Source organism: Geospiza fortis, unplaced genomic scaffold, assembly GCF_000277835.1.
Source record: "Geospiza fortis unplaced genomic scaffold, GeoFor_1.0 scaffold40, whole genome shotgun sequence".
Taxonomy (NCBI): domain Eukaryota; kingdom Metazoa; phylum Chordata; class Aves; order Passeriformes; family Thraupidae; genus Geospiza; species Geospiza fortis.
Genome location: NW_005054297.1, coordinates 19,081,752 through 19,095,834, shown reverse-complemented (window position 1 = coordinate 19,095,834; position 14,083 = coordinate 19,081,752). Strand labels below are relative to the sequence as shown.

Below are 14,083 nucleotides of genomic sequence, written 5' to 3'. Positions count from 1 at the left end.
TTAAAAGGAAGCTCACATTTGACTAATTACATTACTAATTAATCTCTGAATTACATAGTGTAAACTGTTTCTTTATTGATCAATACTACAACATTAAACGTAGAATTTGAGGTAACATTTTCCTCAGGCCCTCTAAATACTTTGGTAAGTCACATTAGAAACTATTATTTACAGTAATAGTTATGGTTGGTGTAGTAAAATAGCATTTACTTAAAACTTAATTTAGAATTCTCACATCCCAGCCATGCTTTTACAGACTTGCATGTGCTTTCTGTCCCTCAGCATCAGTTGCTTTGCAGTCTGCACAGAACTTGTAGCCAAAAGGTGCTTGTAAAAGGTAGAAGGAGCAATTACCACTACTTACTAATCATGCCCCCACGTGATTAAAAGACAAGAAACAGGATAGAAGAATAAGATGCAACAGTAAGAAGTTGGAATATGGAAAATTCCAACAAGATACATTAATAAGTCAGATATTGTGGGACTTTTATTATGTTTTTTTGGGAGGTTGTTTGGTTTTTTTAATCATTATGGAGGTGGAGATCATTGACTGGAATAGGGCCCTGGAGAGGTTGTTGGAGGAGTTAAAAACCCAACCAAAAAAAAAAAAGTAAAACAAACCCACACAACCTGCATAGTTGGAGGTATTCTAAACCTTACTGGTCAAGACCCTGACTACTCAGCTCTGGCATCATCTACTGTGAGCAGGAGGTTGGAGTAGACACCTTTTGGAGCCCCCTTCCCATTCAAGTCTGTCAGTGTACATCAGTTTTCAATGAGGGGAGGTTGTGAGTGACAGCCAGGAGGGATCTGTGCTCCTTAGCTCTTTATAGTTGATAGAGACTTGTGTTTAGATACACCAGGTTATTCTGAGTTGTAAAAACGGAATGTTTTAACAAGAGGCCCTCCTCATATGTAAGCAATAGTTGTTTGTTTTGTTGTTTTGTTGATTTTAAAAGCTAAATGTCAGTAAATAGCCTTGTGTAGAAGAGGAAAGGATGATCCTAATATTTACATTTACAAAGCTGAGCTCTTTGTTAGGAAATGTTAGGAATGATGTACTCCCCATATGAGAGCAAAACATAAACAAAAACATCACAGGATCAGCAGATGTCAAAAAGCAAATAAGACAGGAATTGCTAAGAAAAATACTTGGAACAAAACATATCATTGCCTTGAGGTCTAAATATTATTATGCCTGTACCATAAACATAGTTCATTTTTGGTTTCCCTTTTCAAAGTGCATGATAAAATTACAGAGAGTCAACAAGGATGGTCAAGGGAGGAAACAATTTCTGTGTAAGGAACAGCTAAGTAGCTACAATTGAAGTCCACACAACCATGAGTGAGATGGAAGAGAGCAATTAATCATGGTCTTGTATTTACCAAGAAGTAGAAAATTGAACAGGTGGCAGGTTAAATGCAAGCAAACATAGCATGACATTCAGAAACTGTAAAAATGTTTTCAATAAAACATTGAGTGCTGCAAATTTGCCTAGGTTCAAAAAATTATTAATTTATGGATTGGCTAAATTCATAGTAGAAAAATGCATGTAATGGCACCACATATTTCAATAAATCCTTGACTGATACCTTAGGAAATAAAACTTCTCCCCAGCATGCTCTCCCAATTCTATATTTATGTCCTGTTGTGTCTTCTGGTCCCACTTTTTCGTATCTATTGTTGGTTATAGTTAGTGGAGTACTAAAATGACTATAAAACACTGGCAGAGTTTAGGGTAAACATTGATGAGTGTTCTGAAAAACATTGGGCAAAATGGGGGAAGATAGTGCAGTGTTTAAACTTAGTGTAACTGTATTGGTTTTTACCATTATATTCATTTGATCTAAGATTTAACTCATAGAAATAGTAACTTATAGAAAAGAAGCATAGCTAAATCTATGTGGAATTTAATAGTTTATATCTAATACTGGATGCAGGACAGAAATTATATTTTCTGAGTGTTTAATTTAAAACTACTCCCATTCTAAAACTGTTCCCTCTAGAACAGAGTATGCCTCTGCAACATTTCATATTATGAATCCTTTGGATTTGTGCTTTATTTCAGCTGGCTCTTCCAAGGCAGGAGGTAGGTTTGTCACATTTTGTATGGCTCGTGTCAGTGATCAGCACCATTACACACACTGGTGAAGAGTAAGGGTAATAATACACATTCCTAAAATATATGCGGGCAGTAGCACAGCATTTAAGTCCTCCTTCCCAAGGTAAAAGTCAGAACAATGATCACAGTCACTCCACCTCTTTGAAGAGTGCTTACAAAGTTTCTAGAAATATTTCTACCCTTAAAATCACTGCAGCTGTCCCCTGCGGAGCAAAACAACCCTGAGAGTGCTGTACTATGTTGTCAGTGTTTCCCCTTGGGTTAGAAAAACACAGCAGCCTAGAGAACATTGTCATAGATTATTTCTCAGAACCTGCAGGCATTATAATGGCACAGACTAATGCAGCAGCTGGAAACACCAGAGAAATTGAGAGAGTCTCGAGTGAAAAATGAAACCACTGATGTGGGGGATGTTAAAAATCAGTGGCTGCTTGCTAGCACGCAGTTAGTTACTCTGCTTGAAGCCAGATCCACAGACTCCAGACCTTCTCTCTTATTCCTTCCACACCTTCCTAAGTGCAGGAAGTATGTAATGCCCACTAATAAAAAAACAGAGATAATTCTGTGCACCAGAAGCATTTTCTCTTGTTTAGATTTGGTATTTGTGAGAAATCATACAGGGTTTCAAAGTTTGAGTCTTAAATCCTCATACAAGTAAGTTTACAGACACCTAGTGTCCTCTAAAGTACTATTGCTGTTTATATCCAAAAAAGATTCCTGTAAATATCTTCTTTATTTCTTTCTAGTACATAATTTATGTTGAGGGAATATGTAATTATGTCATTAATACCAATATGTATGTCCTTGTCCTAATAATTTGGTGTTTAGCACAGTTTTTCTTTGGATTCAGTTTTTTCTATACAAAACCCACAGAATAACAAGACAGGAAATAGCATTTCAGCTTTAATTTTGATAGTGGTTCTTCTTTGTCATCTTAAACTAACTTAAGCTTAAGCTAAGCCCAGATAGAGAGATTCCTATCTGACACTTACATTTGGTAGATAAGTGTCATGAATGAGTGTTTTCAGGTCACTTAAAGAATCTGAGATCATGCTGTACTGGCCCCGGGGGGGGCGGGGAGGGGTACATCACAAAATGTGCCAGATTTTAGGACTTATTGAATGTCTGGCCCTTGTATTAGTGTGGTTTTCTGAATTTTATATAAAGCAATCAAAGAACATAACGTAAATATAAACCTGATTATGTACATACCTTCTCATATGCATATTACTAGAGACATTGGGCTGAAATCCAGGTTTCTCATAGAGCATACTTAAAAAATAAATGGATTCAAAAATGAAAAAAGGATACATGGTAATAGAGAGTATGAAAGCAAGTCATCTATGCTCTTAAACATGAAATGCAGTAATCACAAGAATCTCATGTATAGTTAGGGAAGGATAAATTAGAAAATTTTGAAATATTGTATGTTTAGTGCTTTGATGGTAAATATTAATTAGGGGAGCTGGTAAAACATATGACCAGTGACATACGTGAAATTAATTAAGACATTACCAGTTGTAGATTGCAAATTTATGTTCAGTAACTAATAAAGAAAACAATACTTATAGATTAATTTCATTTTAAAATCATAGCTATTTTGGAGTTGGGGACTGAAGAAGTTAACAGCAGTACAAGCTGACTGGATTTTGAGTGAGTTTTTTGAAAGGGTGATTCTCTTTCATGTAAAACACTTTCATATAGAAACCAGAGTGCGTTTCAACAGACAGAGGGTACCACTATCCTGCTGTGAGCAGCTTTCTTATAACTACCCAGTATGAAACTGATAGTGTGGACTAGCTCTTTTGAATTAGTTGGTTTTGTTGTTTAGGAGTCTACTGGGTTGAATTCAGAACTGGGATGTGAACTTCTAAGTCACAAACTAGCTTTGAAGATTGCTGTTTCAGCCTTGCAAATGTATTTTAATTTGAGGTAATGAACAGCATTTTCAAGTCTCTAAAGAAACAAAAACTAAAGTCTCTGCAACTTTATAGCTGTTTAAGAACGTGAACTGCTTCTATTGAATTTTGATGGCTGACAAAATTCAAAATACAATAAATAACATTTGTCTTATAGCCTCTGCAGTCTAGAAAAGCACTGCCCACGCCATGCACCCCACATGTGATGTGGGCAAAAATGCATTTGTTACAGAACTCACCTGTGTAGGAATGGGGGTCATTTATCTTAGAATTTCAGATGACTGCCCACCTAAAAAGAGTTACTGTTCAAATTATTGGATATTCAGAAAGCCTTGATAAAGTTTTTAAAGCCAAAGCACAGCTATTAATAGCAGTCTTGTTGCTGAAATGGTGGATGCCATAGCTGTAGCTGTCCTGTTGATGCTTAGTAAAGACATAAGTAATAGAGCTAGCAATAGTGAGGTACAGAAATTCAGTCACTTACTGTGGGGTATGTAGCTGCTCAGCAGTGCTCACAAAGGACCTTTCATCTCTTGTTACCACTGGTGTTCTGTTCACTTGCCTTGGCTTTTACACCTCTACAATGCAAATGAAAGAAGTGAGTCTCGTGCAAAATAGGTACTATGTCATGAATAAAGTCACAAAAGTTCATGTTCCTTGCTAACGTGGTCAACAAAACCTGAAAATGTATTTTGAGAGCACGCCTTCCCTGTTTTTTCTGTCAGTCACTTTAGAGTAGGTATAGGCAACTTTCCTGAGAGCTTTTGTCAGGAAATAGAAGTATTTTATATGGGAAGAGAATCGGTGGCTCACAATTCTAAAAAGATGCTTGGATAGACAACTTGTGCTCATACAATGTTAGGTATTGTCTAACTACAGCTCTAAGAAATATCAGAATTTACAAAACCTAGTACCCACGTGTGATGGCACAGAATTTGCTCTATTTTTTTTTTTTTTTTAGGAAAAGCCCCATTAGTTTATTTCACAGCCATGGCTTAGGCTTGTGATGTCAGTCTTTTATCTTGCTGACCTTTTCTATAGAGATTATCATAGATTCATTTAGGCTGGAAAAGACCTTTAATATCATTGAGCCCAACAGTAAACCTGACACTGCCAAGTGTTTTGCTCAACACAGAAGCATCTCTCACTTCTTTGAAATGAGTAGTTTTTCATTATCAGCAAAATACAGTTGTTTTTCTTGATACAGGCTGAACAGTCAAAAGAAGAGCAGAAACAAGGTTTAAGTGCTGAGAAATTGATGAGGAAGGCTTCTAAGGATGTGTGCCGGCTACGGGAGCAGAGCCAGAAAGTGCCACTGCAGGTGCAGTCATTCAGGTATGCCCTGTTCTGCTTTTCATGCTCTTGTTAATGTAGTGAAGTAACATGAACTGTTTCTAGGTACAATCAGACATGCTCTGTAGTATTAGTAAAAAAATCCACATGATTTTGACTTGCCAGAAACATCACAGATTTCTAACATGGTTCTAAGTGGACTTTCAGATGACCTGCTCATGTGGCAGTTCAGAGCTGGTGAGGAAGCTGAGTGGAGTGTCACACCCTGTGTGACATCTGCTATAGGCAGGCATGTGTGTGACTCTTGCTGTAGCTCACCTCATCCACAGCAGTTTGACAGTGGGCTTTAAGTCATGGGAGCTCTTCCAGTGATGGCAAGGGCCTGAAACAAATGCCCATTCAAGGAGAAGTAGGACAGGACACAGCTCATCAGGAAACTCATTAACCACTACTTGCACCTTGCTCAAGACTTAGTATTTAAGAAAGATCTTGAATCCCTCCTCTGTTTTGTTTCCCTTCTCTTTTTGGTTGTGAAGCAACCAATTACTTGAAGCAATTAATGAAGTGTTCTTACTTAGCATAAGTCAGAATGAACACTATTTATCTTAAACCTTAATCCTCTCTCGTCTAAATTCCTAAAAGACTGGCCAGTAAGTGGCAGGGCTTGCAGCCTAGAGGCCAACACTTCTGTATAAAAATAAATATACATCTATTGATTGAAAAATGCAGTGCTTGCTCTTGCACATAGAAATAGTACTGCAAATTAATTTGGTTTGTTTTGTCAGTTACCACACATTTTTCAAGTTTGAATTTTGGATTCCTTTACAGGAAATTTAAGTTGGCTGCTGAGACTTTTTTTCTTTTTTTTTAAACACAGAATCAAAGCAAGAGAGAAAGGAAAGGGGTTCCTCAGCTAAGATGTGTTACAGCTGAGTTATCTTCAGCTTGAAATTCAGAGCATCTTGAAGATTTCACTTTTTGTGCATGTCTTGAGAAAGGGTTTTGGCCTGTGCTGGTCATTTAAGCATCATCACAGACAGACTGCTGCCTAAATCTACAGGAATGTGTATCAAAAGGCTCTATTTTTCCTTTATTTTCTAGTCACCACACAACTAGGAAGAGAAAGCCAGTTTGGGTTTTGCTCTGAGCTACTGTTTTTCATGGAAACTCCAGCAGAAAACATGGTTTAGTCTTCTGGATAAATACTTGCCTCTGGAGGCTGAATTGTGCATGCCCTGCTAGTTGGACTTGTTACAGTGCTGTGGCCTCAGCCTAATCACAGAGAGACATTTTTAAAGCTCTCAAGAAGGATGACTCTTCTGAGCTTTAATTTGTAAGCCCCCAATAATTCTCTTCTGCTTTCTAGTCTGCTGCTAGGCAACACTATATAAACTTGTTATGCTTCAGTAATGTCTCAGTTCATAGGTGACAGAAAAGTTAACAGCACAGGGGAAGCAACTGGAGAATGGGTTGACAATTCTGCTTCTCTGAGTCTTGCCCAGACACGACTATTCCCTGCTTGGCCTTTTCCCATGTCTGGATAAAATGATTTATTTTGCTTTCTCATCCCCCTACTGAAAATATGATCATTGGAAATTCAGTGACTGGAACTACATTTCAGTCTCATCATTGCAGTTATTAATGAAATACTGGTGATTTTTCTCTTTCAAAACTGGGAACTGCTTTTTACATAAATCTGCATAAGAAGGTAATTGTGTCAGAATGCTACATTTGTTGTAAATAAATTTTCTGTGTATTTTCCTGTGTTTTAAAGAACTATGCTCTTATATTAGCAACTCTACAGCAGATAACATTGAAGTCATGCCACAAATGCTAAAAAAATCCCTTATTTTCTAATTTCAGGGAGAAGATAGCATACTTCACAAGAGCAAAGATCAGTATACCAGCCCTTCCAGCTGATGATGTATAATTATGCGTTTTCATTGAAGTGTTTTTTTCCACTTGTTCATCTCTTTTCAGATGAGCTTTGTAGCTCCAGTGATGTGCTTTCAAAGATCTTCTATTTTACATTCATTATTGATATGTTTATTTGTAAAATATAGTGAACTGAATTGTTGTAAGCTTAAAAAAATGGCAAAAAGCCCCAACAAACAGAAAACCAAAGTAGATTAATTTTGGTATGCTGATGCTGATTTTGTACAGTTTGTGTGTATCACATTGGTGTTTTTATTTTGTAAAGATGGAACAAAGGCAGTACTAAGCATGGATCCTGTTGAACTGCACTGTGTTGAGAGAAATTATGTTCAACAGACAATTGTTTATCTTTTCACTATTTTCATGTGAGCAGACTGTGAAAATGGCTGTTCTGCCATGCAATACTTTTGTACAAGAGTGTAACTTTTATAGTTTAAAGTTAACCACAAGCGTAAGCTCCTTTCCAAAACATCCAGGCTGCCTCACAACAGCTGCTGATTAGATTCATCATCCACGATGTAATTTTGTTTCTGAAAATCATTTTTTTCTGGTTTTGTTTTTTTAATACTTGTAGGAAGATACAGAGTTCAGAGTTTAGTTTTGTGAATGTACAGTACTTTAACCTGCACTAAAAGGTTTCTTGTATCTGCGGGAGAGTGAGAAAGGTAAGGCAGACAAGTAACCCTAAAAACTTAACTTTGAGACTACAAAAAGGGGCAGCTGCTTTCTGAACAGGATGAATCAAATTCATAATACCACCGTTGAAATTGGAATAGTTATACCCACTGTGCTCTTAAAACAGAGTTTTTCCTCTGTTAATCATTTGTCCTAGGGGGCTGTCTGATTGCCAGCTAGGAATAATGAAGAAGTGTGCTAGGTTTGCAGATCTGGAGATACATCATGAAAGTATTTATACCAGAAAAAAATCTCTCACATGCTAACTCAGTCCTGTTGGTAAGGTAAACCATTTTCTGAAAAAGCTCCTTACTAAAAGTCTGCACAAATTTTGGTTCAATAAATAACAATTTTTAAACTATACAATTGACCCTGTATGCAGTTGGGGGTGCACATGTTTAATGAATAGATGTGAACAGCTTGTTTCAAATGTCTTACATGCTCCTTCCTAGCAGGCTGCTTCATCAGAAGGCAACTTGGATGCCTTCTGTTAGAAGCTCAGAACATTGTATGTAGGTGTTGAAGCAGTCCTGTCTTGGTAAAGCAGTTGGGATCATCTTCTTTGGATACTGTGTAAGTAGGTGGATATTGTACAGAACAGAATATTTCATTTTCTACTTAGTATGTTGCACTCAGATGTATTTCATTCACTGGCTACAGTTTTCTTCCCCAAGCAACAAGCCACATTGCATGAACTTCATCTTTCAGAAATGTTATCATTACTTGCTGAGCAAATGGAAACAATATAACCACAATACAGTAGCAGCTGTCTTAGATTCAAAGTGACAATGCTGTAATGACAGGTCTGTGTAACACCCAAGGGTTTTCTTATGCACAAATACATCAGTTCACTGAAATATAAAGCCAAACATGCTATTTTGAGCAAGATGACTGATTCAACATCCTTTATGAATGCCCCATTTGTTTTTTGTGTCTTTGAGATCACATTCATGTTTGAAAGGTCAATTAAAAAAATAAATCTGGAATTATTTAATGTAGAGGTGAAATGAAGGTTGACAGTTTCAACTTCACAATTTGATTATATAAGGTGTTTGTAGAATGATGTTTAGAGGTCTACTTTATGATTTTTCTTTTTATTTATTTACAGTCTTATTTATGTTCTGTTTAATATAGTTCAGTTCTGGCCATAAAAGTATTTGTCATTAAGGATGCTGTTGTGAAAAATACTTAGAGGTGTCTAAATTCTTGCCCAGTTAGCTGGTTTTTCTCAAATGTTGAATAATTTTCCAAAAAAAGTATTATTGTCTGATTTGTAAGCATAAGGCAAGGTTAAGTATTGCTGGCTTGAGCTTACAAAACTCCTTTAAAAATGAGAGACAGACATATTCATGCTCTTCATTTTCCAGATTTGTAAAGTTGAACATTTTTATAGGCAGCTTTTAACAATTCTGGGTTTGGAGTTTTGGGGTTTTTTACTAATTCAGTGTGTCACACTTGAAACACTCAATAGAATAAGCTAAAATATTACATACAAAAAAAGTCCCATCAGTGTAAAGTGATAAATATTACTCTTGAAGTGAAATTTACCCCGCACAGCAGGGTATAACGAATGTAATTAGTTCTATTTCAGGTACCAATGTCAGTGCAGTTGAATATATCAAAAAGTAAATATTATTGGTACAAAAATATTTAGCCAAATGAGCAAAGTTTAACAGAAATTGTAATAGAACACAAATAATTTTAAGATTATTTTTCTTTTTACTATTGCTATGTTTATACTGTATTAAATATCAAATGCTCAGGACTGAACTAAATATTTAATCAGGTTATATTCTGAATGTGTTTCTGTTCTAATTTTGTCTGTAAGAGTATGCAAGTACATTACATAGATTAACTTGTCTCTGCACTTTTCATGTGTTTCAGTGATTGGAAAATACATTTTTTAACAAAGCTCTTTTCCAGACCAGTGTTTTATTTAATTTTTTTATTGCTCTTCTGTCTCTCTATATGGTCTTTGCAGAAATAGATGGCTGCTACAGCTTTGTCAATGTAAAATCATGGCAATCTATAGAAAGTTCTCATCAATCACTGACAGCTGTAAGGATAAGTTATATGGAAACTAATATGGAAACTAATTCATATACTTGAAGTTAGTTCTTTACATTCATGAAGTACAAACTGCACCTGCAATGAACATGGTTGAGTCTCCTCCAGACAGCAGCTCATTATTGCCCAGAAATACTGGCTTTCCTTAGAGAGAGAGATTGGGCAGGGATAGAGGTGGTCATATTCTCTCTCTCTCACACAATGGAGAATCTTGCATTACATTTAATATGTCTGAGAACATTTAGTTTACTGTAAATGATACAGGCCCAGCAAACTTCATTTAACGTTGAACTGCATTAGGTTTTTGTAGTGGATGGTGAACTGGTGATACAAACTCTTTCAGACTTCAACTAATATTCTTATGTAAAAAATACCTAAAGCAGCCCCAGTAGGAGTTCTGCCATTTAAAATATGGTCAAGTCTCCATGCAGGCCTAGAGATTAAAAATTTTATACTCACTCCTCCAAGTCATACCACAAAAACAAAATCTGCCATTTATCAGACTTGGGAGAAATACAATGGTGGCTTAAATTGCCATAGCTCATCAATTCATGTCATTAAAAGTGGAAGTAAGTAGTGATTAAAGGAACTACTTGGTAAGAAAGAATCCCACCCCCACTCTTGTAAACAGTAACCTGTCTGTTGAGCAGGTCTTTGTCTCTTACTGTAATGCAAGCAAGATGTTAGAAAACCTACCCTGCCCCTTTTTAAGTCTTCCATTTCCAGCTTCCAGATGCTGATGGGCATCTTGTATATCTGCCATTGGATACTGCTCTTGTAAGTGATGGTCAGATGATAAACAGATTGTGGAGAAGAGTAGAGATCCCCCTAGAATTAGAATAAATCTACAGATTCCTATCTGGGAATCCCCTAATTCCTATCTGAGCAGAATCTCTGGGATGCTGCCATTCTAAATCTCCTGGATTACAGTGTAAGCAAGGCACAGGGTCTCCAGACTTCACCTGGAGTATTCTTCCAGGTAATAACAGCTTTTTTTGTCTTCTCCACTGTATCCTCCATCTTTAGACAGTCCAAACCAGGACTGAAGATCACAAGGCTCAGAAGTCCTAGTCCATTTTATGTAGCTACTAAAATCATGGAAGCCTTGAATTCTAGGAAAGAATAAAAATCTTTACACTGTGTTCCTACATCATTTGCCAGAGTCCCATGCTGCAAAGCTCTGGTGCATTTATGTCTAAGTTGAGATTTTTCCGGCCTGGTAAGTAGTTACAGATATCTGTTAAAATCCTTCCTAGCACAGACAGCAGAAATCCAGCTAACACTAGCCTGTGTCTGCTTGCCAAGTTCATTTTTTACAATCACAGAAGCCCAAAACCATTGGCTTTTGCAGGCACTGTTCAGCTCAGTTCTTTGTCATACTCTGTCATAAATAAGCACAAGTTAAAATAATGCTCTATGAAGTATGAAGTACTTCTCCCCTCCCTCCTGCTTTGTGTTGCCCGGTTCCATGTGCAGTGTTTGGGGGACTGGGCTGCGGTGTGGTAAAGCAGTAGCAGAATGGTTTGGCCACAGTTGGACTCACTTTTCATTAGTTTTTGGGGTTTTTTTTAAGAAAAGCTTATACTTGGTTTTCCATCAATCAGCTAAAGCATTACAGCAGTTTTGCTGATTTTGGCATCTCACAGTTTAAGTTCTAATATCACATTGATGCACTTCCACTTAGAGCAAATGATACTGTCTGCTTTGTGGCCAGTTAAATGTCATATGTTTAATGTCAAATATACAGCAACATGTTCCAAACATGAGTGAATGGAACTTAAGGGACCTCAGATAGGATGCATAACGACTCAAGACCTGTGTCAGAGGAAGATAGCTACACTGGTTTTTAAAGCAGCATTTCTCAGCCTATTTTTGGTGCATAAAGTATGCAGGTGCCAGAAACACTCACAATAACCTGTATGGGCAGTTTAATGTGGCAGACTGGAAAAACACAGCTTGCTGGGTCTAAGCACCCACACCATCACACCCCATGCACAAAAAGACAGTTGCAAAGCTTGCTACAATTTCAGAAACCTACTATTTCCAAATACACAGAAAAACCATTTGATGCAATGCAGGTATTCAGACAGTTTAGGATCGGACATCTCCTCTAAGTTCATATGTCACTGCATCAGTCAAGTGGAAAATTGCAACAGGGAGTCAAACTTTGTGGCTAATTTCACTGGTTACATAAAAAAGGAAGCACATTTTGGTTAAAATCCAAGCTGAAAGAGAAGATGCATATTCATTTTCAGGATTTTACAGTGCAGTTAAGAAAGCAAAAGCACCTTTTCTGTGCAGTCTGTGAACTCCTCAGCATTTTGCTGCAAAACAGTTTTAAGCACACCACCTTGCAATACCAGTTTATGGAGAAAACAGATATAAATTTAGGAAATGAGCTGCATAACAAGGAGTCCTTTGAATTACTACCGGAACAAGCTTCTGGCTTGCACTAGGGTTTGGAAAAGATAGGGCAGTATTGCTGTACTGCTTAAGACCTCCCATTTTAAGGCCTTATTTCAGTTTCCAAGCATTGACACTGATCCTGCTGTTCTGCTACTGCATAATGGACCGAAGATGGATGGACTTCAGTAGAACAGATTGTACAATTAAGTAGGGATCCTCCTAATATAAGACAAAATCCAGCAAGCCAGCCAACAAACAATGCTTCCCCAAAATCCCACCTGGGAACAATATCTGGTATATTCTCATCCCAAAATTCCTGGACTGTGGCATGGGCAACCCAGGAAACCGGGACAATAGCTGTAATTCCCGATATCCAGAAGAGCATTCCTCCAAACAGCAACAACCGTTTCTTTTGTTCCTGTTGTCTTTCACCAATTTTCAAACAGTCCAACCCAAATCCTGAGAGCAAAAGGCCCAAAAGCCCTGATCCATTGGAAAAAAACATCAAAATCCTAGAAATCCTGAGCTCTGGAGGCAAAGCTAGGAAAGAATCAAAGTCCTTGCATTGCATTCCGCCTTCTTCCTGGACAACACAAGCTTGCCAGAGTCCCATGGTCCAGATCTCCAGTTCATTTAGTTCCAGGTTAAGGTTTTTCCACTGTGGTAGGTAGGTGGTGAGACAGGACAGGACCCATCCCAACAGAGAGACCAATATGCCACTTAATTGCATCACTGGTTGGTAGACTGAGGCCATTGTAAGATCAGAGTCCTGAAAGCTTGAGGAGAAAGGTCTCCCCAGCAGTTCTGTACCAACTGCTACCTTGAGTGATGGTGGAAGCTGTGATGATTTTAGGTCTCTGCTGCCCCAAATATAAGCCCTTGCTATTAACCCTTTGCAAGCTCTGAAACACGTTTTTGTTCTTCACGAATATAAAGTTTCACATAAAGGACGAAGGGCTTCACTAAACCATGAGTTAGGCTTTCCGATAAGGATTTGATCTGTTACCTTCCAATTTGCTTGGTAAAATTATATCCCAATGCCTGATGATTACAAGCCTGAGGATGAACAAAGAGGGCTCTATGACCCCTCACCCTAAAACACAACAGAAATCTTTGTGCTTCAATACGGATTAATTAGATTTTAAGTGGTGATAAAAAAGCAGCTCTGTGTGCAACAGGACTTCATTGTAATAGCTAAATTTGAGATTTCAGGGATGTAAATCAAGGCCTTGTAAAGAAAGGTAGACTGTTTGCCTATAATCTTTATTCTTAGGCTTCCTCAACCTACATAATGGCTTATCTTCTATTGCCCTGTTTTATGTACCCAGCCCTGTAAAAGACACTTTGTAAAAGATCCTTATGTTTCACATTTTCTACATTCATTTCTTTTAAAATGGGCTTTGTTTTAACAGACTCTTAAGGGGAAAAGGAGACGGGTATGGTGAAAGTACCATAGGAAATGAAATCCTAGACATGCCCTCCGCCATAATGAACCCAGGCAGATCATCAGCCAGCGTAAACTTTACCTGCCCCAGGACTTCAGCAACACCACGGTAGCAGCTTACACCAGCTCAGTGTCCCCTTTCCTAAAGCCCCTGTCCCAGATGGCACACAGAGTATTCACTTAGCATCTAACAACATTTGGCACTCAATGCTCCCAGGGCC

At 37.7% G+C, this 14,083-nt stretch overlaps 2 protein-coding genes and 1 pseudogene across 3 annotated transcripts in view; 1 reads left to right on the top strand and 2 right to left on the bottom strand.

The window, feature by feature from the left end:
• WWC2 (WW and C2 domain containing 2) overlaps positions 1-9,856 on the top strand; it is a 60,274-nt gene extending 50,418 nt beyond the window's left edge. For both annotated transcript variants that reach the window (XM_031064155.1, XM_031064199.1), the window contains 2 exons: positions 5,250-5,377; positions 7,199-9,856. In XM_031064155.1, coding sequence (XP_030920015.1) covers positions 5,250-5,377; positions 7,199-7,265 — 195 coding nt within the window. In that variant the 3' untranslated portion in view covers positions 7,266-9,856. The remainder of the gene's footprint in view (positions 1-5,249; positions 5,378-7,198) is intronic.
• Positions 9,857-10,632: 776 nt separating this feature from the next.
• On the bottom strand, positions 10,633-11,322 carry LOC115948859 (annotated as a pseudogene).
• Positions 11,323-11,923: 601 nt separating this feature from the next.
• LOC102036343 (claudin-22) lies at positions 11,924-13,196 on the bottom strand. The gene has a single exon (XM_005415536.2). The coding sequence runs from the start codon at positions 13,170-13,172 to the stop codon at positions 12,519-12,521; it is 654 nt and encodes a 217-aa protein (XP_005415593.1). The 5' UTR covers positions 13,173-13,196; the 3' UTR covers positions 11,924-12,518.
• Positions 13,197-14,083: the final 887 nt, after the last annotated feature.